Below are 25,669 nucleotides of genomic sequence, written 5' to 3' on the forward strand. Positions count from 1 at the left end.
GGAGATCTAAATCTTTTTTGTAAAAAGGCATGTCTTGTGTGTCTTTTCTTTCATATGTATCATCTTCCCAACTCCATTCTTTCTTATTTCTTTTACTAATGTAAGTTTCTAAAAACAATTTCAATCAAGATATTGTCAAGTTATCTTTCTTTGTTATACTGCTTAAGTTTGAGGTGGATCACCAAAATCAGCGAACTCGAACGTGATCCCTGATGATCCAGGTCGAAGAGGAATCGTGTTACGGAACATTTCAGATTGATACTTTTTATCTAAAGTGCAGGAGCATTTCTTAAGATTATACAAGCTGCTAGAAGAGGATACATGCACATTTTAATATATCAGAAGAGTAATGTAATTATGCGCAAAGTTTTTTGAAAACAAGCAAGTGACCATCACAATTCACAAAAACAAATGTAAAATCATGTTCATCAAACAACAGAACCCCCACATTATGTTCATCAAACAGCGGTTCATCAAATTATATACCAATCATTTGTTCAAAGTTCAAACTCTAGTTCTTGAGAAATCCGGAACACTCAATTAACAATCTTTTTATACAAAATCACAGCAGATATGAAAAGATTAAAGAATAATAATTTATCCAGGAATCAATTAAAATATCATACTTTAAAATTTGGAAAGCAAGTCTATTTCTATGATATTTATAATCCAGCAGAGGCTAAAAAAATTATATTGACATCTAAGTAATTCAACGGGGGCTGAAAAAAAAATATATACTGTTTTTTCGAGTTCGGGGGCTCTAGCATCCCCTAGTCCCTCTGGTTCCGCCACCGTGAACAACCCATCTTATAATTATAAACTAATCGAAATTTGTAAATGAGTATCTAGAAAACATAAAAAATGTGATGTGGTGGGGGCGAAAGATCAACGGTCAAAGATAGCATGCGCTAACTAAGTGGTTTCACAAAGTCCACCCTCCCTATGTGTCCGTTTTGACGTGAGTATGAGTCTACACATCTCGTTGACTTTGTTTTATAACACTCCATAACCACTTTCTTCCCACTATCCCCAGCATAACTGGAACAAACATATATAAATTAACAATACACACATATATCTTTGTATCTATTTTGTTCCCTCCTCTCATCATCCCTTATATATACATACATGCCTAACAACACCTCTTAACTGATACAGCTTCATTTGCGTGATCTGCACCAGCAGCAGCAGCTATGTCTCCTAGCAATTCAAGCTCAAATGTACTCAATCTAATTCTCATTCTTTATATATGTAATTAATTTCGCCGTCTGATTCTTATTGTTTTTAGGTTTTTTCGATTATTTATTATGTTTTGTGCTGTTTTTGCTGTGGAATTTAGGTTTGATCTTTGTAATTTGACCGTTTAATTTTTCGATTTTGCATTTGATTCGGTTGTTAAATTGTTGCTATAATTGAAGGTGTGTTTACCGAAATTAGAATTCAAGTAGTGTTTACGAATTTCTTTTTTGTTAAATTGAGATGAATTTCTGCCAGATAGGTTCTGAATTAAGGAGAGTGTTTGGGTGGGAGGTTGGGAAGGGTTAGGTTTGGGCAGGAAGGCTCGAAAATTGAAGAATCGTGTTTGGATAATATTTGAAGGGCAAGGGTTGGATGGATATTAGATAACGGTTAGGTTTTAACTGGTTAGGCTGGATTTCCCAATTTGAGTTAAACGCGGTTGCAACTTAGGTTAGTCTTCCACTGCTGCGCCTCTTTTACAGCTGTTTGTTTCTGCTGCTGCCTCGACACTACCTGAATTTTCCGGCAGACTAACTCCACACCTTTTTATACTACATCAGTTTTGATATTAACTTTCAATATTGTTATACATTCGTATAAAATATTATATCTTATATGATGTTCTGAATTTTGAAGCCTCGTCCTAGTAGCTGCTGATCAAATGATGTATTGAAAATCATACTTTTGATGTATTATATTGGAGTAATTAATATTTTATTATTTTTATCCGGATTTACAATTCTAACATTACCTTTGTGAAAGTCAACAAATTTTACTTAAAAATGCACGAACTTTTGAAATCTTCATTCTCGAGTTTTAAATATGTGAAGTGTTTTTTTATTTGTTTATTAGAAAGTGGATATAACACAAGTTTTCAAAAATTGGTTAATATACATAAATTATTAATTTTAAAATTAGAGTACTAATGAAATTATTAGCTATTAAAAATTAGATATTCATTTCTTTATTTTTTATTTCCTGAACCGGAAATTGCAAGTGCTGGCAGAAGTAAAAGGGTTTTGACATGATACTCCCTCCGTCCCACCAGGTTCTTTACAGTTACCTCTTTTGGACGTCCCATCCATTTCTTTACATTACAAAACTTTCCCAAAATAGTTAATGGGTCCCACCACTTTATCACTTTTCCTTCCTTTTCACACTACTTTTACTCCACTATCTCTCTTTTATATATTAAAAATCGATGGGTCCCACCACTTCACCCACTTTTCTTCCTCTTTTTCACTACTTTATACATATTTCTTAACCTCCGTGCCCAAACCCAATGTAAACAATTGGGTGGGACGGAGGGAGTACTAGTATAAGGAAGGTATGTGCTGGTTTGTTTTAAGAATGATCCTGTTTGTCATAGTAAACTTTAAAAGTAAAATATTGACATAATCAAGCGACACCTGGGCTGTAGTCTCATGTCAGCTAAGATTTTTCTTTTTACTTCTGTATATTATGGGTATGTAGAGGTGTTAATTATGTTATATATTGTAAAGTTGGGTTACATGGGTGTTCTTTTTAACAGCGGAGTTCATTTTTGTTGTTAGAACTGATATATTATAGTGGGATGTGGTATGTTTTTTGAGTAATGCATTGTTCGTCAATTCAGTGTTTAACTTTTTCTTGATTTTTTGTATGTTCATGTATAAAATAATTTCTATTAGCCGTATTTGATGCTTCCCGTTATGTATTTACACAATTTATTTGTTCATTTGTGCATAATCTGCATTAATGGTACCAAATGCCCTGATATGTTTTTTATATTTGCAAATACATTCAAGGATGTACAGATTTTTCTACAAGTTGTAGAGAATTCAATTTTTGACTTTTTGTGGATCTAGTAGAGATTTAAAAAAATGCATTTCATTACTTCTTCCGAATTCAATAGAAATTTGAAGATCATCGTTTTTCCGTTTTTAATCTGGAAATTAGAATTACAAGATATTACAATTGATGCTTGACCTAGTAATATATCCAAACTATCAATGAACGAAGGCTATACAAGTACAATCATTTTAACTAACAGAATACACACACACAGTAGACATTCTTGTGAAACTATTATAAAAATTATCATAATTTGATTCTTTGTTATGATTATAGAAATTTAGGTGTACGAGTGTACACATTTTCGAACTACTGAAACCCTTTTTAACCTGAACTATTGAATTTTTTCTTAAGAATAAGACCATGTCATTAAAGCATCCCTAATTTTTGATGAGTTCTAAGTCTTATCTTTGAATTTCTTGAGTTCAAATAAACGTGTTAGGTGGGATGAAGATTTCCTATTTAATAGCAGAAAGTAATGCTCTATTGTGTATTCATAAGAGATAAACATATTTATGACATTGTTATATATATACAATACACTGTCTCTTCTTTTTACTCGTTTTTCTTATATAATAGATTGGATTGCGGTCCATAGAGAATTTTTGTTTTGCACGTCCATACGTGCTTAATAACTTCTTTAACCCCCCCTTCTCTCTTCCCCATAGGTTGATCAGCTAGAGGTGTAAGAAGGTAACTAACCAATTCCAACAATTAATTGGTTGTCATTTGACAGGCTATGGGCAAAAAGTTGTTCCATTTCTGATTCTTTTTGTGGGAGGCCATAATTTGTGCTAGTCATATCCCCTGACACTCCATGAAACTGGTTGAACACATTAAGACTTATTTAAATATAGTTTGGTGCCATATAGGTTATACTGGTTTTTCTGTATGTAACTTATCGTGGTCATGTGATTCTCTTCAACGTGGCCTTCTTTATTGAAAACACTTCTTGTGATCTTTACTTTACGTCCTGTAACTATTAACAGAATATCATGTATTAAGTGTGATGCATTTTCCTCAGCTAATTACCGCACTGATCAATTATTGAACCCTATAGGAACAGAATGGCATTTCTCCTCCACAGGAGAATGGTGTTGTTGATGCTCTCTCTCTGTTGAACTCTGAGAAATCAGTACATGAACTAGCTATGCAACCGATCGTTCAAGGGACTGATGATCATCTTGTGGAGTTTTCTGAGGCTTTGAGAAGTATGTTAAGAGTGCTTTTACCCTTGATTAATTTCATACACATATTGTTTGTGTGCTGTTTGAAAACTAGTTCTGAATTGCTCAACCCGTAATTGCATTTATGCAGCTGTCGCAAAGGCATTAAGACAAGTTGCTGAAGGGAAGGCTTCTGCTCAAATTGAAGCTGCTGAATGGAAGCGCAAATACGAACTAGAGAGGGCACGGAATAAGCAGCTGGAGCATAAAGGTTTATTATTGAACTATTTATCTTGATTTCATGGTGCTTGCTTCATATCTGACACATAATAATGATTTCTTCGAGTACAGCGTAGTTTTTTGTCACAACTAGTATGGCCTATCCAAGGCCTATTCTTTTAGCTTAAATTAAGTTCATGACCACATATGTATCTCAGACTACTACTTTCCTGTCCAATATTTTTTTGTATTGCTTTTGTAATGTCCCATGTCACAACTTTACTTTTGTGTATGCTGTGTTATATTTCCCCCAAGATGCATTCATTTGCAAAATATATTTTATTTGTATTGGTAGAGAAGTTGTAGATTTGTACGTATCTGAACCATTTTGCTCTCATTCTTATCTGTTACCAATTGCTAGCTTCAGAAAATGTATTGGGTGTCTTTATTCTTTCTGGCTTGGTCTGCACCTCTCATGTAGACATCTATAGAGTTCACGAGTATTTTTCTATATATAGTATAAGATATTATGTAGATATTAACCTTTTGTAAAAAATGTGTCTCATCAATAAATAAATTTCTATTGGCACTTATATGGTAAGCAGTCAATATAATTCTTTTTGCAAAACCAATATACCTTTTTCTTATGTATGAGGCTAATTCAGACAGAACTTGATATATTCGTCATGTTGTGAATTTTATCTGAAGCTCTTCTTTCTTGCTGTGAAATATATACTAAGGCTGAAAAGGAAATAATTCTGTCAACCAAGAGTTTACATTTTGGTATCTACCTTTAGTACTCGAGGGGTCTCCTAAACTGGTCAGTAAATGTTATCATCGGTTCTTTCTTGTAAGCTACTTTCTTCCATTTGTGAATATGTGTGAATGGTATCTTTCATTTTGTTTTTTAGTCTAGCTACAGATTCCTTGCTAGTTTGGTGCACTCTACTCTTTGTGTTGGTCATGATCATGAATCTCTAGAATTGCATCCGAGTCATTATAAGCCTCATAAATCCTTATAGATAGTTCTGATTCATAGTTCTCCCACATATGTCAATATTAATGATTTGAATACTTAAAAGTTTAAAGTAATCCTTTTTAGATTTGTTGAGCTGTCTTCTACTTTTTATATAGTACTTATGCAGATTTGCCATTAGTCAGATAGAGGTTACATTTGAATCACTAAATACAAATAATTCCACGGCTGTAAAATCAGTTTTACTTTAAACGGAGACCAACAAACCAAAACACTTACATCCACCTGGCTCATGGTAAAGAGAAGAAATCAGTTTCGTTCTCGATGTATCGGTGTGTATATATATCGCCTATATATATGTATCACCATGTGTATATATCGTTCTCGGCTGAGATTAGTTTTAGAGGTTTTATATAACCTAATTTCGATGAACCCCGTATTTATAACCCAGTCAAACAAAAAGTCATTTGCTCAAAAAGAAAGCAGTTTCATTTGTGCTTCTGGGTTCGTGCACTGCGCTTTAAGGCCAGAAGCTCACGAAAGCAATTGCTTAACTGAAGGCGCATTAACAAGTCGACACCAATCTGTGTGCATAAATGCACATCTTGCTTTATTGTGCTTCTCGCAAAAGTGAGCCTAACTATAATAAATATCATGTTAAATGGAGAAATGATCATTGACTAGAAATGAACTTACACTGCAACTGAACATAAATATACATACAACGTTAAATTTTTTTTTTATGATTGAATTTTTAAATTGTAACTGAATTTTTAAATAATTTCTTTGGTTAATATATTTGATTTACAATATATATGCAACTATTAAATTTTTTTTTGTTGTTACACAATAATCTGGATCAAATATGCTTTAACGTTTTTGGGATACTTAATGTGCCATAATAAAGGAGGCTATATAGAATCCCATATAACAAAAACCAAAACAGAAGAAATTAAATCACACATCAGATCATAAACCTCTTCTTGCAGTAAGCATGGAAATCTCTTCTTTCCTCAACTTTTGCAGTGTTGCTGGAGATGGAAACTATCAAGGCTTTAACTTAAATCCACAAATAATACATCCCGTTGTCCTCTTGTAGCATCTAATATAACCTCACAAACATCAGTCTGAGACTTTTTTGTTAATTGTTTGATTCCTTGAGTCGACATATTCTTAGTTGAGTCTGGTCCTAAACTTTAGTCCTGAATATTGATAAGCAATATAGATTTCATGCAATGGAGAATTGTAAAAAGAACAGATAAATTCAAATCACGAATTGAAAATAAATTAATGCAAGGAGATTTAAGTGTGTTTTCGTAAAAAAAACAGCGTGTTAGTCTCTTTTTGGATTTAGCTAGTTAATATTTAATCTGAAATCATGAATGAAAGAATCTTGGAGTTAGATGACCTACATACATGCAAGGTTTTCTTCAATCCTGTGACTATTTGACTATTTAATTCACAGCTTTAAACCTTGAAGATTACAACTTGGACTCAGTATCTACTTTAACCATCCAAGTTACCCTTCTGTCCATATTCTTAATAGTTGAAATCTGTTTGAAGGTTTTTATTAGTTGACTGTAAGCTCTTTAAGTTCAGTGATCCACCTGCAAATGGCCATAATTTTAGTAATTTTTTTGCATATTAACCCTGACATGTATATATATGTTCAATTGTTCATGTGTATCTTCTTTGGCTTGTAGTACAACTACCTGTGTTATCAAATGAAGCTGAGGAGAAATTTGAAACGTGTTGTGGGGAGAATGGAATTTGCTCTCACGAAGTTCTTCTGGATGGAGAGCATGGCAATAGTTCGAATGCAGGGAAATGTAAACTTTCAAAAAAGGTAAGGGCGTGTAAAAGAACATATAATTGTTATCTCACAAGCACCAAAATTTTATATTCATACAATTTCTACATGGACCTGTTTTTTATTTTCATATATGTTGGGTTGTTGAAATGGTCGGGAAAATATGGATCTTGTCATGGATTTTGAGATTGATTTATTAGTTCGCCTCTCCATGGTACGACCTATGTTTGCAATTTAAACTTTGTTTGAGATACTGTCCAACCGTCCTTGGTTCTTTGACCGTAATGCTAAAAAAAATTCCATTGTATACCTCCCATTAATGTTGGACGAAGAAAACTTTTCAAATTACGGAGATATTGTTTATATCAAACCTAGATTGTTGAGGATTATGGAATGTGCCCACTAAAATTTAACAGCTGTAATGATTTATGCTAAAGATAATCACCAAAATCAAGTAGATCTCAAAACTATTGGCATGATATTGTAGATAGTTATATTTGCAACAATATTATCTATTTAGTTTCTTCTGCACCCTTTTTAGATAACAAGCTTGTCCTCAAGATCAAACTCTGGAGACTATCCAGCTCTACTTGGTTTTTTGACTTAAATTGATGGATATATTTTTTTCAAATATGAATTTTTCTGATATATATAGCAGGGAGCAAGTTGTTCAACATACGGAGATAGAATCCTTTTGAACCATAGATTCTTTAGAATCATAAAAAAATTCAACTGAAAGTAACAGTTATAATGGTTCGTTTTAAACTTAATTACAAATACAAGTTAGACTCTAATATATTGGACTTATTTTTGCGATGACCTTCCTTAGTTGTGTAACTTGTGTTGTTCTTTTCTTCCAAGAATGCAGCCTTATTTTTGATAGAGATCATTCCTGTTATTGTGTCTTTATGGCTATACTTGTGTTGAATTTTTTTTGTAAAGAGATGACTTGTTTTGATTGGGTTATTACTATGTGAAGTATTAGTAGGCTGACCCCATTTAATTGCCTTTCTTATGTGCAAAGAACACTCTTGTTGATAATTTCTTTGCGGCAGACTGCCATGTTCTGTGGACTTGGTTTGACATTTGGAAAGCTCAACTTTCAACTTAGCAATGTGTTTATCTTTTCTTTTTCGTGGCTGCTGTTATATTTACTGACATGCTATTGCATCTAATTCCTTCTTTTAACAGTTAAGATTTCAGTACTATAATCACTTCTCTGTTCTGTGCTGAGATACACATTCACTCACACAAATATATTAATTCATTTTATATAATTTCAGGTTTTTGGTTGTTGATTAATTCTATATAAATATGTAACAGAACATTATCTATTTTTTTTCAACTGAGTGCAGGCATCATTTAAACTATCATGGTTTTGTAAAGGTGAAAAGAGTGATCAACATAAACATGACATCGTCTCCTTTGAAAAGGGAAATATAACAACTGCAGAGCGTAGCAGCAAGCAGGTACCTTTGCTGGTTTTATAACTCTCAGGCTAATCAAACCTTCACGTATTCATGTGACAATATAAGCATGAGTTGGATACCTGAACTTCTAGTTCCTTAGTTGTTACTCATAAATCCAACACAGACTTCAGAAGGCAGTCCCCTCTTAATTCAAAATCCAGTAGTATCTGTTCTACTGCAATTACTCTTCTTGCTAATTTGTTACTGTGCACACTTTTTAAGATTTTTTTCATCTTTTACTATATAAGATCCAACACACACCCGAAAATAGAAGGAAATAAAATAATCCCAATACACGATATTAGTGACATGCAAAGTAAATCCATTCACGAGGACATCATTTTGTCATGGCAGATTTCGTTAAGATGGGAATCACCTCCACAGACTGTGCTTATTATGAGCAAGCCAGATTCAACAACAGTGCGCATTCTCTGTGCAGATATGGTCAGGTAAGATTAGTAACAGTGCACATTTTTATTATGCTATTGACTCTCATTAAAGATGTGGTGACCAACTTGATTAGAATAATGTCACTATATCATACCCTCTTTGCTTGATGTTCAGATGGTTGAAAGAGCAGCAGAAGTTGAACATTTTTGTAGAACCGAGAGTGAAGTCTGAACTTCTGACCGAGTCATCGTTCTACAATTTTGTTCAAACCTGGGAAGATGGTGAGCTCGAATAACTTATTTAATTATTGCTATATATCATGTAAATGCACAACTCTGTTACTCACTTACTATGTATTTATTATTGTATTGTCGTTGCATTTTATGTTTAATAGCTCACACTATGCGGATTTCAGCTTTTTTGCTTTCATATACAGCAGAAGTACCCAATCGAGGAGATCTATTGCCTACTTCTATATTACACTTATGTTTGCTTTATTTTCTTTAGTATTATACTAATATGTCGATATCTTCATAACAAATTACTTGGTCTTGGAACGAAATAACCTTCGGGGTGTATGTGCAACAATGAAGAGTATGTGATATATTAGCTTTCTATATCTGTGAGTAACTGCTCCTCAGGGAGAAGTAGGACAGTAATTTAAGCTTCTCAAATAAGATTACAATTGCTGAAGGAAAAGTCCTGACAGAATTCGATCATTTTAATCTAAGGTTTATGATTTTAAGATATACACCTAATATGCATTAGGGCAAGTTAAAGTCTCTCACCTACGCTTACGGGTCCCTCTCTGGATATATATAATCGGCTAAGCACCTAGTAGCAGTCACATCTAGAGTTAAAGCCTTATCTGAGTTATTGCTGCTACTGGTCCATCTTTTTAGTTCTCATTTCCAGTTGGCAAGTCTGCCACAAACACCATCTGATCATTGTTATGCTAGTTCAGGCTTCACATTGTCAACAATGAGGCTTTACCAGTTTTTTGGTCTTGCTTTTCTTTTCTCCCAGATGAGCATAAGTAGAATATGCTGATTTCTGTTGCTAAATGCAGATGTCTTTTTGTTAACTTTTATTTCTCAGATGAGGAGATATCACTGCTTCACATGAAAGTTGACCTCATTGTGACTCTTGGTGGGGATGGAACTGTTCTTTGGGTACGTGCTATTAAATATGATTGGACTACTAGAACACATGCTCATTCCAATTATATATATTATCCTTTCTTTTCTGTAAAATTTTAATATTATATTGACGTACTCCGGCCACATAATACCAGACTTATTCACTATCATTCTCCATTGAACTATACTTACCCTACCCATCTTACACAGCTATTTTAGTTTCATTAATAATATCAACCTCCAGTATGCAGCTTTCCACAATCCACCTGTGGCTGCTGCGGAAGTCACATTGGTATCCATTGGTGTAGCCATGGGGTATACATATGGAACTGGGGACTACTTAAAACACTAAAACATAGCGTCCAAGTATTCTACATATACTTCTGATGTTGCAAGATTTATTGCTTCTTTGCTTGCACCAAGAACTGTGTCATTTGATTGATAATTAAGCTTCTTATTTTTTTTGCTTCTTACTGCTGCCACTTTGATGGATCAATACCAAGTGCATTACATTGCGACAAGTAATTAAGTGGAGCAAGTTCTTGATTGTGTAAAACACAAGGGACATACTATTCCATAATAAGCACCTACAATCCTACTAGCTATAAAATTCACAGACAGATACTACCCTCGATGCTAAATAAGTATGAAATATATGAATGAGAAACGATTAAGACTCATGATTCAACTGACGTTGATATTGTTCTTGGTGTAAGCTAAGACTCATGATCCAACTGATACTGATATTGTTCTTGGTGTAAGTTCATCATTAGTTATAACTAGATGAAACAAGTCATCTGTGACATTTTGTGGATGTTTGTTACAACAAGTAGTTATGCATAGTGTGGATGATTGTTACAAGTAGTTATGTTTAGGTTAACTTTTTTTTTTTAGAGTATTGGTACATACTGGGCTGCCACTTAATGTTAGGCCTGACTGATAATATAATTTGATATATGAACAAAATTAATATTTATGCAACTAATATCCAATTAATTAATATATTTATACAAAACAACGTCAAGTGCTAGCCTTGATAATTTTTATGGACAGTGATTAAAACTCCGGGGCCTGGTGACTGGATGCAATAGTGAGGATTGCACACCCACATCGTTCATTAAGCAATCTTGCATTAGTTTGTAGGGTTTTTCTGTATAAAAGAATAACATCTTGCACCAGTTTTGAATTTCTCATAAGTGGATTCCATATATTTCTAACATTGCTGACATTGGTGCTTCTGTCTTTATTTTAGTTTCTTTACATTCTTTATTAATTATGTTGTGTTCGCTATTTGCAGGCTGCAAGAAAATTTAAAGGGCCAGTGCCTCCAATTGTTCCTTTCTCTTTAGGCTCTCTGGGTTTCATGACACCATTTTGTATCCTCCATAATTTAAGAGTTGTCTAGATGTTTAAAAATAATATTCTTCATAAGTTATAAAATTGAAATTTTCCTGTTACTTTGTTGACCACTATCCTGGTCATTTCTTTACTCTGTGCTTCGTACTGTAGGACACTGTCAACGTTTAATTTGACTAGCATGGATCTGATCTAATCATGCAGATATTTTTTTTTTGTGCTGCATGACTTCTTTAACCATGTTCAGATAGTGAGCATTATAGAGAATACCTTACCTCAATTCTTCATGGTCCCATTAGTATCACACTGCGCCACCGTTTACAGTGCCATGTGATTCGAGATGCAGCTAAAAGTGAGCATGAGACAGAAGAACCTGTACTTGTATTGAATGAGGTTACAATTGACCGAGGAATATCATCATTCCTCACGAATCTGGAATGCTACTGTGACAACACTTTCGTAACCTGCGTTCAGGGGGATGGTTTGATCTTATCAACAACATCTGGGAGCACTGCATATTCCCTAGCTGCTGGAGGGTCAATGGTCCATCCACAGGTATGTCATATAAATCAATTAAAATTGCCCAACATAGAAAATAGTTTACTAGCTTAACTTTGAATACACATACATCTTTTCATAGTTTCCCTTGGACTTTATGAACTACAATTCCAGTCTTTGGCAAACATAACTTTCGTAATAGTCACACTATTACTGTCTGTGCATAGCTGTATATACGTGGGTATTGAAAGTGAAAGCTAAATTGCGCCTAAAGTTATTTTTTCTTGTCAACTACAAATAAGAATCACCAAATTGAATCGATTCGAAGAATAGCCATGCCTTTAGCCTTGTATCTCTATCAGTGCAGGGCTGTGTCGGAATGATGATTGTGTTTAGGTTAGGTTCTTAGAAAAATAGGCATTACATGATCTGATGAAAACTCTCTTAATTTTTAAACACTGTAGATTTATTCTTGGATTATGTATACTGTTGTAGTTCTTTTTTCATATAATATCAAACAACCACACTCTTGTAGCCGAAGAAAAAATATCTCTAGCTTTAATACTGGTTATATGTTCATCAACAAAATGCAATTATAGTACAGTGCATATATTTCAATATGGTTTTCTGACTATGACGTACAATTTGGAATCAGGGACTACTTTTTCTTTAAGTTTGTTTACAATATGTTTCAGGAAATACGAGGGAAGGAGTACACCTTCATATTATTTATGAGCAGACTATATTTAGTTCATCTATGTGTCCAGAAAGCTAAACTATCATGTTCATGCATCCTTGTTTATAGCAGTAGTTTGGATCTGATGATCTAAATGTGTGTTACTGTATTAGTGATTAATAGTGTTAAAAACTATTTCCTTGTGATTGCACCAATTTTCAGGTCCCTGGAATATTGTTTACCCCAATTTGCCCACACTCCTTGTCTTTTAGGCCTCTGATATTTCCTGAGCACGTCACGCTAAGGGTACAGGTTCCCTTTAATAGCAGAGGCAGTGCTTGGGCATCATTCGATGGAAAGGACAGAAAACAGTTGGGACCAGGTGATGCACTTGTATGTAGCATGGCTCCTTGGCCTGTCCCTACTGCTTGCCGAGAGGATTCTACTAGTGACTTCTTGCACAGCATCCATGAAGGGCTTCACTGGAATTTAAGGAAGACACAGTTGAGCGATGGTCCTCGGGATACATAGATATGTTTTCTTTCTCAGCAAATTAAGCCTATACAGGATTGGTCAATAGGGGCAAACATCTTGGTGCTTCATTCATGTTCTTGTGTGAGGGACAGCAGCGCAAGTTCATCTTTTCATTCTTGCCGCTTTTTACAAGATCATGTATTCATGTGTAATTGGGTACTGAGTTATCCCTTTGATCATCAAGTTATATATTAGTATTTCATAGAGATCAATATATGTTTCTGTAGGAAAATCTTACAATAGATAGGTTTTTCATTTTATACAAGAGAGACTCACCATTACTCTCAGACTCTCAGTCCCCTCACCATTACTTTTATTCAAGCCTATACAACAGGATTGGTCAATGGAAAATTTCTGGGGAAAATTTTCTAGGGAAGCTCTTTCGTAATTTGTCTCTGAAATCTTCTCAGGAAATTATTTTGAAAAACTTCAATGAAATTTTTCAGCAATTTTTTCCAAATTTTTTTCAAATACTTTTTTGAAAAATTCTTGAGAAAATTTGCTTGGAATTTTTTTAAAATTGACAAGAATATATATATATATATATATATATATATATATATATATGGGTCAGGTTCGAGATAGAACCAAGTTATTGTTAGAACTTAGAATTCGCTAAGGATCATTAGATCTAAATATATTATATGGTTGAGATTGAAATTACATTTAAATATAAAGTACATATATATATGATATGCATTAAATATGTACATATTTATGATCAATAACTAATCACTTTAAATAAAATGACTTACTTACCATAATTAGTTTTAATTTTAATTTTAATAATTATATATTGCTGCAGTATACTCTATTTTGTAAATAGATTATTTCTTATATGTTTTTAATCATATCATACTAGTATTGAGAAACATATAAATTACAGTATACCAATATATTCAATATATTATTTTTTTATATTTGAAAATATATAAGAAATATATCTTTTATGTCATATATTCATTAAAATAAAAAAAATACTATTGCAGTATATCATAAATTGTACTCTTCACTATTGTCGAATTAATACAAAAATAACATAACTGTAGTACATACCATTGCAGTATATGTAAGTAATAGATAAAATAGTGAATTTATTATTTTATCTGTTACTTAAATATACTACAATGGTATACTATAGTATATTTTCGAATTGAGTTGATTATTTTAGCTATTACTTAGATATACTGCAATAGTATACTATACTTATACCATGTGTGATATATTTCCTCAAATAGTAAAATATGATACATAATTTATTTACCTAGTATAATGTAAAACATAATGTGTGCTTTAATGAGGGAAGATATTAAATGATTTAATATAAATGCCCTTTAGATCATAACCATAGATTTTAAATAAATCTGACCGATGTCTGCGGTCCTAAGTAGCTCTGATTTGAACCTCACCCTATATATATATATATATATTTATATATATATATTGCCTCGTGGGGATTGGCATACATACTCAAACAGAGAGCATGGGGCGTTTGGTATTCGACGGCAGGACGTCCAAGAGCGATAGAAGCTTTGAAAGTCCACAAAAACAAGCCTTGCCAATTGTCATCTAATGTCCACTAAGAAAACTTTTCTGAGTTTCTCCAGACTCTGCAAAAGAGTCTTGATAATATACAACCTGACTAAATTTCCTGATGATGAAAATATGTTAAAGTATAATGTTAGCATCACTTATGTTCTACCAACTCTCTTTCTATTATAAAATACCGTCGAACAATATTAGCAAGCGCAAATATAATTTCACGTCAATGGATCGTACCGAAATATGCATGACAAGCGAAGGGAAGAGTTTCTATTATACATTGAAAGTGGGAATTAATTTATTCTTCACAATAAATGTTTCCATTGTTTTGTTGCAGGAGCACATTGAATATTTATCTGTTCCTGCATTTGTGCATGATATATACATGCAATCCATGCAACCAACAGATATAAAGACATGCGAGAAAATGCAAGGATAAAGTGGACATGATGGCTTAAACTTGTTCTCTACCAGCAATTCACTACTTTTTTCCATTTTCTAACACAATTTATGGTGCTATCACATTTCTCACCCATCTCATAGTTGCATTCTTGTACTGTCCTTAAGGTCTTTCACCTTCTGAATTTTCATGTATTTTTCTACCATAACGTGTTTCTAATGTTATGTAACCATGTATGTTTCCTCAGTTCTGCATCAATCATACTCTCATCCTTAACAATGCTTTCTCAGCGCCTCGCGATTTTCCGACCATTTTCATTCAACAAGTCTTTCAGTGTATCGAAATCACTTGTCCTAGTAGTGCTGATCTTTTTCATATTCTTGGCTTCGCTTTCTGGTATTCTCAATTCCAGCAAATCCAACTTCATGTACTCCTTACAGAACAAATGGACAACCACTTCTTTACAGCCCTCTGGAACTGACATTTCTCCTACTAATATTAGCCACATTGTGTTCGCAATCTCAAGCTCTAACAAGTTATGGCCACGGAGAAGAAATTACGTGGAAGCCTGGTGGAGACCGAATAGTACTAGTGGATACATATTCTTCGACAAACTGCCCCAAAATCCCTGGCCAAATTCTCCCATTTTCAAAGTTTCTGAGGACACTACAAAGTTTCAGGTCTTCTCAAGCCACGCAAATCCTCCAGTGATCCGTATAGTGCGTGCCATTCTTGAGGCCTATCGTGCTGAAGAGGAACCAAGAAACGTACGATGGTATGTTATAGGAGACGATGACACCATATTTTTTGTTGATAATTTGGTGAGTCTTTTGAAGAGGTATGATCACACAAAGTACTTCTACATTGGTGGCATTTCAGAGTGCAGAAAATCCAATGATGATTTTTCATTTCATATGGCATATGGTGGTGCTGGATTCGCGTTGAGCAGACCTCTGGCATCAGCACTCGTGACACATCTGGATTACTGTATTGAGAAATATAAGTTGCTTGCAGTGAGTGATATCATTTTGCAGTCTTGCATAGCTGATATTGGAGTTTCCCTCACTCCTCATAAGGAATTTCATCAGGTAAAACCATCGAAAAATGATCCTAGATCTCATAAATTCTAGAATTAATGCCCAAAATTACAGAGTTGAAAAAAATGATCCCAAATACCAGTTAATCACGCCTGATAATCTAGCTTTTTCAATTTGGGAAGAAAACACTAGATCGTGTAGCTTTTTGTTATTTTAACCCCAGCAATACGTTACACGATAAAACGTTTTGTTAGGTTAAACCTAACAGAACACTACATAAAGCGTTCTATAGCGTTTTTTATGTATATCCAAAACGCTACACGATTAATAAATGATATTTGGGGCCATTTTTTCTAATCATAATATTAGGACATTAATCATGGATATAGTGATAATGAGGGGCAACACCCCAGCGTGCACCATGATTTTTTACTTATATCCCACAGCTTTCTTCTCAACTCTTGTCTTGCTCGCTTCACAGATTGATCTAGTAGGAGACATTTCCGGATATCTGTCATCTGCACAATCTCCGTTAGTTACCCTGCATCACCTTGACAGTGCACTTCCAATTTTCCCCTCGATGAGTCGTTACGAGTCAGTAAAGCATCTAATGAAAGCTGGAAATTCAAGTCATCAATCAAGGCTTCTGCAACAAACGATCTGCTATGACAAGCACAGAAACTGGACTTACTCCATTTCATGGGGGTACTCTGTCTACATTTTTGAACAGATTTATCCGAGGAGCGTTCTTAGAAAGCCTCTGGAGACGTTTCGTCCATGGAATCCAAGATCAAGACCGCCACATTATATGTTTAATACGCGCAAGCTTGAGCCGGATGGTCCATGCAAAGATCCACATGTTTTCTTCTTTGAATCACAAAATGTCACTGCAGGGGGGCATCTTGTTACTAGCTATACTAAATCCCGGCCTTATAGACGGCGCCTGCCCTCTTGCTCAACAAATTCAGCTGATCATGTTTCCAAGATTCAGATCTCATCAACACTTGCAAGTCATGAGGTAAGTGAACAAACAGAATCTAACTCATCAATGAGATGATTAATATCCTTGTAAAATGTTTGTTAATCAACTCTCAGTTGTAGTAACTATTCTCTTACTGTGACCTTTTCAGATGGACACCGGAGCCCAATGTTGCGACCTCCTCAATACCCACCATAGGAATATCACAACAGCTAAACTCAGGACTTGCATGGAGGGTGAAATAGTAGCTTAAACATGTCTGTAGATTTCATAATTTTTTCTTAATTTAGCTTGTAGAAGTCATAATTTTCTCTATAGTACATACTTCTTGCTCCCGACAGTTCCAATATACCATTTGAACTCCCTAAAAATTAAAACCACGTTAACATTATCTGTCAAGGATAGGGACATTCTAGTAGTCATCCCTGATGTCGAAATATACTCTAGATGTCATGTATGGCTTTCAGTGCCACAAATACTTTAATTCATCACAAATATGTATCACATCTTTTAACTTGAAACAAAAGCAAATGTAAATGGCGGATTTTAAAACACGTCTCAATTGCCATACTTTGGCAAGTCGATACACAAGTCTACACGAAACCAAAAGTATACATTAGGGTATACCATCCTGCAATGTAATCTTCATATACTGACCTACACTCTATGCAATGTCAACAAACTGGATAAATCAACACTTGAGAGCAAAGTAGATATTTGCTACCAACTATTCTGCCTCCGGAGCTTTCTGAATTCCTATCAAACGAGCATAATCCACCCACCTGTTTAAAGCGTGTTAAAAGTATAAGAGCTGTGACATTGTTTAATTTAATACATTTACATCACAAGTAGAGTTGAAGAATCTCACAGTAATGACCCCAAGAATGTGTTTCCAGTTCGGACAGCAAAGCACATTGCACTTAGCAATACTTTGTGCTTATGTAGCAGCGGTTCTAGGAGTCGCTGTTCAATAACACCGGCCAATATCTGGTACCTATTTGTCACAATTCAGCTACTCAGAACATTACAGATTATTTATTGCCTTGTTGCAATGTTAAGAGAGTTCCCCTTTAAGCAGAAAACAGACTTATATTAATTGTTTACTTGAGATTGAATTTGAATCCAAATTCGGGTACTATTTGGCTATATTTAAAGGCATTTAAGTAGGCATGTAAATGGACCAGAGATCGATCCAAGGCCTTCAAAACAAACATGTATTCACCTCAAAAGATTATACAATCTAATAAGAGACATCTGATTATATTAAGGTTGATCTGATCCGTTTATAATCCAATCCAATTATTACATATATATACTGTATGCATTAATACATAAAATACCCATAACCCAAATTTTAAATTACACATTTACCCCTATTTCACTAGGAATACATACCAAGACGCTTAGAAACACTCTATAACTCGGACTATGATATGGAGAATAGTCAAGCAACATGACACTTTAAAGAGGATCTAATCACAAAGCCTAATGAAAACACCGGGTCAGTCCTAAATTTGGGTCTAACATAAGTCCAAAGTCCACTGCCCAAATACAACCGACTTGGGCAATTTACAAATCCGCCATAGACCATCAAAAGATCATGCGGAATTAGTGCACTTCACATTGTACAAAAGCACATGTTTTGATGCGGGACTAAGGTATTACAGTTATGATATGAATCAAACAGGTGACTAACATAGACAGCATATAACCCACCAGTGCCACCACAGTCCCTGAAAATGAAGTTCATGTTTTGAACAAATTGCCCCTTATGCTTGTTTCTATGTGAGACTAGGGTGTTACTCAGGGACGGAGCTAGGATTTGAATGTAGGGGGGGGGGGGGGGGGGGGGGGGGGGGGAATATAATAGAGAGGAAATAAAAGGAAGAGGGCAAAAAAATTCTATCATAACTGCCTGCAAGAATCGAACATGCACCTTCTGTAAGAAAAACCAGCACCTCAACCATGGGGGCAACTGAGCAAATCAATCAAATATACAGTGAAAATATAGATGGATTGTGGAGGTCAGTGGGGGCAAGTACCCCCACTGCCCCCACGCTAAATCCATCCCTGGTGTTACTGTGACGCTAGTAATCAGAAAAGAAATTGTAAGACAGATGCATATCGGCAAGTCATCTGGCAAATGGCTTGGGTGACATACAAAGCAAAGTATACATTGCTACATTCGCAAAGATGATGATATGATGCTGATAATAAAAAATAATTAACTACTTTTTGGTGGCCAAACCTAACACGAGCTTACAAAAGGTGGCTGGTATCTGAATTCTCTAAATTGTTGCAAAAAGTAAGATTGCTTATTAGAATTTTAGGATAGATGTGCAATATTTTGTGTGGGTGTTTATGGAGACAGGAAGACTAATGATCAGAGACTGAAATTAAATATAAATACAACAAACCTGAGGTTGCTGGAAATTGCCATATAGACACCATAGCCAACACTAGTAGAAAGTATAGGTACATTTTCCACTTCTTCCGCTGAGGTGTTGTCAACAGACTTTCGTGCATTTATTACAGCATTAGTAATAACTGTTCCAACCTGGAAGAAATGAAAGAAACTGTCAGTTGTATATGTCATTATCACAGAACAAAAAGAATAATTAGTACAGAACTGATGTAATTTACCAGACTGACTATGAGACATCACTGGCTTGCAAACATATAACAAAGTAAAAGGTAAATTCATAACAGATAGAAGTCAAAAAGAATTTTCCTGGTAGTATCTAAGTCATTTGTTCCCCACCATCCAAGGTCCCATGAGAAATAAAAGTGAACAGAAATCGATATTACAGTAAAAAACTTAAAATTTTGAAGGTAAAACCTTGCACATTTACTTACAGACAAATAAAGGAGAAAAAGACAGTAACTAAATACAATGATATTTGGCAGAGCAAAAAGTGGAAGCCTAGTAATTGATGAATTACTTGTGATAATGTAAACCCTAGTATAACTCTTAGCAGCTAGAAATATTTTTGTTTGTGCCAACTCTTGTTTTAATTTTATCATCACGTCGTATTATACATATGCTATTTTTTCGCGAAAAAAAAAGGCAAGATTTTACAACAATGATCAATTTTACACAATGATCGAATCTAAGTCAGACAGGAATATACTAGTTTGTAACAAAAAGACTATGTTCAAGTAAGTTTACTTGAATGAAAGAGAAAACTGAAGTATGTAAAGTAACATTCTATCATGTGTTTCAGAGTTTTAACATGATACAAACTGTCATATTCTTCTAATTTGTTCCTATTTTAGAAAAATAATATTGTAACTTTTACAACTATACTCTGCATAGCATATCACCAAAACATTGATGCAGTTTGAAGCAAAATCAACCTCCAAGGTTCTTTCTCTCTCTTTCTCTGAGAGACATATGATATGTCTTTACTCTTAACAGAAATCTTAAAAAAAAAAAAAAAGATGCATAAACCACAACACTAGCACAGACTCTTATGTTGTGGCACTTTGTAGACTATTAGTAACATATTTCGATTGCATAGCAGACTGCCGCAACAACTCTAAAATATGTAAATCAACTCTACAATATGTCAATCTATCTCATTTGATGCTTTGGAAGCTTAAGCATACCGCCATGGAGAGGTAAAAGTAGCAAAGCTACAGGATGGTAAAAGATATACGTTTTACCTTGACTCCTTTTGTCCTTTATATTTCTTTCTTTTTCATCTATTGTTTACTCCAACATAAATATATTTTTCATATTTTTAGCAAACAATTGTCCAATACTTTTAAAATTCCTTGGTAAATAAAGATACATGAATCACATCACAACAAAAGCAAACCGACTCTTCTTGCAAGTCTGCAACTAAAATAGTTCGCATGTCAATTGTATCACTCAATCCACACAATAACTCTGGCTATACTTGAACAAAATTCATTCGATGTTTTTAGAGCTTGATAAGACTCTGGATAGTGAGGGTTCAGAGTCATAGTAGCAAACTTATTAATGAAAACAATTGAAATATCTCCTTGAAATCATTTTTGTCCTGTATTTTATCTTCTTTATTTTTTTCTTTTGCAGTGCTATATAAAAGAAAAATTACAAAATTTCTAGCAAAAAATAATTAACGAGATGATTAGAATAAAGAATGATATTCTGTTTTGAAACAAAAAAAAAAAGAAGATACTTCCTATAACACATAACTCTGATCACCACTAAGGGTGGAAGCTAAAGCAAAACATTAATGTACTCAAAATTAAAACAAAGACAATATCCCAAATTAACTAACTTGACCGAAGATAAAAGATTATGTTACCAGAGACGAAGTTGTGCCAACTGCAAAAAGCTTTGTACCATTACGCTGAAAAAATAATTCCAAACGTAAGCTATATCATCAATTGTTATTTGCAAAAAAAATTAAATTGCTTAAGAAATTTGTTTAGCAAAGGTGTGTTCTCTTACCACTATTGCTCCTATTCTCTGTAATAACGAAAATGATGTTCCAGACATAGCAACCTGTAGAAGAAGGATTTCAAGAAAGATTATTATGCAAACAAGATACTTCTTACCTACATATAATTTAAAATTTATTCGCTAAATATTATACAAAAAGAAAAGAAGCTAACCTGGAATGCGTTATCAGGGCATTTATGAAAAAACTGAGCAATCCGCCCAGCATTAAGTGCAATAGGTGCGCGAAGAGAAACAGTTGGAGCAGGAAGCCATACGAGCATGAAATCAGCAATTATGGCCATCACCTGGGCAAGAACACATAAATAGTATTAACTAATGGCAAAACAATAAAAAGAATAATATCGTTGTTTAGATTAAAGGTAAATAACATTGATGAGTACATAATAGATCTGAGAACTTATTGTGTTTTCAGTTTTTAAGACTTATCTGCCAAGATTAGTCCTTTCCCCATGTTATACCCCATCTTCAAACTAGTCCGACCTCGTACTGGTAAGAAGGAAATTCTTGATACGTTTTAATCAAACTATCTTCTTCATATCCGATTTCAATTCTCACCAATTCATCAAAATTCATTCAATAATTAAAATCTAACCGAAAGCAAAGGATGCGTTTGGATGGTATGGGGATGGGAATGAGGGGTATGAGAATAGAGGATATGGGAATGGGTATCCCAAGGGGAGTGTAAGGAATGAGTTACCCACCAAGTGGAATGAGGTTACCATTCCACACAACAAAATTGCTAATCCAGAAACCAATACATAGGTTCGAGGTTCCGGTTCCCGTTAACCGGGCTAATTAACCATGAACCAAACGCCCCCCAAAGTAGATCCGAAACAGGAGACATGGTTGTCTAGTCCTAATCTATCCTCTATATTACAATAGGGGGGGAGGGGGTATGTGTGCACAGCTAGTAAAAACCGGAAGATATTCTAATTTGTAATCCTAAAGTTACAAATTTAGCACTTATTTTGCGAGACCCCAAACTACTGTCGCAACTTGCTATAGTGTTGATCCCCATGCCCATCCCTGACAATCGAGGACAGCTTCATCTCTTGATGATATTTCTTCTCTTCCATTTCTGTTGATCCAGTTTTTTTCAGCTGCATGTCTAGTCCCAGACTACCACATCTCATACGAATCCCATACCAGAACCTGTGTTGGGTCACACCGACCCTGGTACAGCAGAGTGGAGGGATAGAGACTATAGTTGATCTAAGATTATGTTGTGCTTAGATACATCAGGTTATATTGGAGTAGCTTTTATTGGCTAATTTTTGTAGTCCCGATTATTTAGATATTATTCAACTTTGAAGAATGAATGCTACGATAAATCCATTGCAAAACTAGAGCAAATTTTGGCAGTCCCGTTCGAGGCTAGTGAATTCCTCCTTGCTTCAAATACCAAGGTCAAGTCATTTTAATATGGGGAGAGAATGACGTGGATTAAGAAAGTAGAATTAAATTATTATTTAGATATAGTAGTGTATTACTACTATTATTCAGATTAGTTATGCAATAAGTTTCTTATATATAATAATAAATCAGATTTATATTTTTGATTATTGAAATTGTCTGAATTCTCTTTCTAAGAAGTAGCTCTTGTAAGAAAATTATCCCTAAGAACTCCTCAATCATAAACCCTAGAATATCCCACATCACCAAAGAGCATATATATGTAACCTTGAATTCTTATACCGCCTCCTTAAGACCAATATGAAAAGCAAGTAGGGGTACATATATACACAATTGCCAGAAGCAAAGCAAAGCCATCAATAACCTCTTTGTAGACAATCACCTTAATACATATTTGTTACTAGACTTATATATATTAATATATATATATATATATATATATATATATATATATATGTCTAGTAACAAATGTAGAAGCTGTACATAGTAAATGTAGCTCGTGTACCACAAATAAAAGGTATCATGGCCTTGTTTGGCTTACCTTACTTGTAAAAAATAAGTCATTTTTTTTTAATTAAGAAAAACAAGAGAAGTTTATGTATATAATATATTCTAATCTTGAAACTAATTATGGTAGGAGTAACTCTTGTTTCCATGAGCATGTTTTACAGGACAAATACAACCAATAATCATTAAGCAAAGAAATTTCTTAAAGAAGTTTAGTCACAACCGAAAGGTAATGTCAAACTGAGAATTCAAAGTTATTGAGAATACTATCATACCACATCTGCAAAAACAATCTCCAGTTCGTTGAAGAAATTTTCTCTTCGCCGCTCGTACTCTGCAGCAGTCTGCAAAGTAAAATCCAAGAGGATCATAGTTGAACAGAAAACGGTAAAATTAAAGCTACACATTCCATCCTACTATAAAACAAAAAGGCTTCATATTTTTTAACTATCTATATATATACATCAGAGGGAAAAAAGGAATTGGTTGTGTTCACACACAAAAGTGACCAAAACCAAAACAAACACACCCCATATCTCTGAAACCAAACATTTGAAACATATCTCTCTCAGAAGTCAGAAGTAAGGCTCGGAAAGGTAAGATGTACTTTGAGGCTATCTAAAGACTCCAAGACAAAAAATATCTTGAACAAGGTCCAAATGCAACAAAGAATTGTGAAAACGCAAAACAATGAGAAAAAAAATCGATGGAGAGTTTGTTGTGCATACACAATACAAACGACTCCAAATTACAAGCATTGTGGCAAAAAATACTAGTATATAATTATTGCACACAAAACAAAGCCATGATGAATGATTACTAAGCCTAAAAATATACAAAACCACTAAAATCATAATCAGAATAAACAGCATTGTACTAAAAAGACCAAAAACCGGACCCAAATCATATAATACAACATTAGTAAAAGTACCTTAGTGAAGATACCCACGCCACATTCCATAGCAACTTTAGCCAAGAACAAATCATCAGCAAGCAATCTCTCCCTAAACCCAGCAAACTGAAGCAACCATTTAAACAACCCAGATTTCTCCAAGTCCAAATACTTGGAAACAACCGACCCGGGAATCTTTCCAGCCCGAATGGCCTCAGCCAAATCCTTAGGAAGACTATCCAAAGCCCTCCCAGCCTGAGCCAAAATCAAAATAGCCTCCCCCTCGTTTTCACCGCCACCCCCATCACCCCCTTGATTGTCATCTCCGCCGCCGTGACCCCCCTTGTCTCCGCCTCCAAAAGAGTCCTTGCCATCGCCATTGTCATCGCCACCGTCGCTGGAGAGGGCACAGATGGGGTGAATGCGATGATGGGTGGTGGAGAAAGAGAGAGAGGGAGAGATGGGGGAGAGGCGGAGAGAGAGAGAGTGAGGGGAGGGGAGGAGGGAGAGGGTGGGGAGATGGTGGTGGGGTTTGGTGGAAGGAGTGAAATGGGTGATGGCGGCTAGAGACATTTTTCTTAGGAATCGTCGCCCAAGGGTAGTTTAGTTGAGTTAGTTCTGTGTTTGCTGCAAACTAGACTACTACTGAACCCTCTGACACCTTCCTTTTCTCTGTTTGGTGTCCAAATTGCTGTATCGTACATCTCACCCAAACAAATACTCGGATCAATTTCGGTCGCCATTTTTCCCTTTTACATGTTCGATTTGAGGAAAAAAAGTTATCACCATATTTATATTTTTATATTTTCAAAACAATTTTTTGAACTTTCTACCAAGATTATTTTTAAGATATATTTTATAATACTAGCTTATAACCCGTTTCATGGATATTTTTTATTAAAATATTAGTTTATTTTAATAATTCATATGATATACATATATTTTAAAATATATATTTGTATCAATATACACTATATAATTTAATTTAATTTAATTATTTTATGAATTATCTTGATAATATTTTATACACTCGTTTATACGCGATTACAACCAAAACTTTCAAGTGAAAATTACATGATTAGAAGTTAGGGGTAATCCCGAACTCGTGATGTGTTGGGCCTCAAGAGCGGAGTAGGATTCT

The 25,669-nt window shown here is 34.5% G+C and overlaps 3 protein-coding genes across 3 annotated transcripts; 2 read left to right on the forward strand and 1 right to left on the reverse strand.

Annotated features, from left to right (window-relative positions):
* Positions 1–955: 955 nt before the first annotated feature.
* Positions 956–13,592, forward strand: LOC108196835 (NAD(H) kinase 1). The gene is made up of 11 exons (XM_017364287.2): positions 956–1,220; positions 4,133–4,283; positions 4,390–4,509; positions 7,137–7,279; positions 8,599–8,712; positions 9,067–9,161; positions 9,277–9,383; positions 10,201–10,274; positions 11,539–11,617; positions 11,845–12,152; positions 12,994–13,592. Exons 1-11 carry the CDS (start codon positions 1,194–1,196, stop codon positions 13,300–13,302), a joined length of 1,527 nt encoding a protein of 508 aa, XP_017219776.1. The 5' UTR covers positions 956–1,193; the 3' UTR covers positions 13,303–13,592.
* Positions 13,593–15,525: 1,933 nt separating this feature from the next.
* Positions 15,526–17,516, forward strand: LOC108194671 (uncharacterized). The gene is made up of 3 exons (XM_017361625.1): positions 15,526–16,335; positions 16,766–17,302; positions 17,415–17,516. Exons 1-3 carry the CDS (start codon positions 15,526–15,528, stop codon positions 17,514–17,516), a joined length of 1,449 nt encoding a protein of 482 aa, XP_017217114.1.
* A 197-nt stretch (positions 17,517–17,713) lies between these two features.
* Positions 17,714–25,255, reverse strand: LOC108193240 (protein RETICULATA-RELATED 4, chloroplastic). Its single transcript, XM_017359819.2, has 8 exons — positions 24,568–25,255; positions 23,912–23,980; positions 21,869–22,000; positions 21,705–21,758; positions 21,559–21,603; positions 19,681–19,820; positions 18,132–18,257; positions 17,714–18,045 (listed from the first exon to the last, which is right to left on the reverse strand). The coding sequence occupies exons 1-8, from the start codon at positions 25,099–25,101 to the stop codon at positions 17,991–17,993; spliced, it is 1,155 nt and encodes a 384-aa protein (XP_017215308.1). The 5' UTR covers positions 25,102–25,255; the 3' UTR covers positions 17,714–17,990.
* Positions 25,256–25,669: the final 414 nt, after the last annotated feature.

Source organism: Daucus carota, chromosome 7 (assembly GCF_001625215.2).
Source record: "Daucus carota subsp. sativus chromosome 7, DH1 v3.0, whole genome shotgun sequence".
Lineage (NCBI taxonomy): Eukaryota > Viridiplantae > Streptophyta > Magnoliopsida > Apiales > Apiaceae > Daucus > Daucus carota.

Bases quoted from the DNA above. Each gene is read 5' to 3' on its own strand.
- LOC108193240 (XM_017359819.2), bottom strand. From the start codon at position 25,101: ATGTCTCTAGCCGCCATCACCCATTTCACTCCTTCCACCAAACCCCAC. The intron at 21,759-21,868 runs GTTAGCTTCTTT...CTTCTTCTACAG, and splicing joins GCCCTGATAACGCATTCCAG to GTTGCTATGTCTGGAACATC. The intron at 18,046-18,131 runs GTGAGATTCTTC...CGCTTTAAACAG, and splicing joins ACATTCTTGGGGTCATTACT to GTGGGTGGATTATGCTCGTT.
- LOC108196835 (XM_017364287.2), top strand. From the start codon at position 1,194: ATGTCTCCTAGCAATTCAAGCTCAAAT. The intron at 8,713-9,066 runs GTACCTTTGCTG...TTGTCATGGCAG, and splicing joins CAGAGCGTAGCAGCAAGCAG to ATTTCGTTAAGATGGGAATC. The intron at 9,162-9,276 runs GTAAGATTAGTA...CTTGATGTTCAG, and splicing joins CTCTGTGCAGATATGGTCAG to ATGGTTGAAAGAGCAGCAGA.
- LOC108194671 (XM_017361625.1), top strand. From the start codon at position 15,526: ATGCTTTCTCAGCGCCTCGCGATTTTCCGACCATTTTCATTCAACAAG. The intron at 16,336-16,765 runs GTAAAACCATCG...CTCGCTTCACAG, and splicing joins CTCATAAGGAATTTCATCAG to ATTGATCTAGTAGGAGACAT. The intron at 17,303-17,414 runs GTAAGTGAACAA...TGACCTTTTCAG, and splicing joins CAACACTTGCAAGTCATGAG to ATGGACACCGGAGCCCAATG.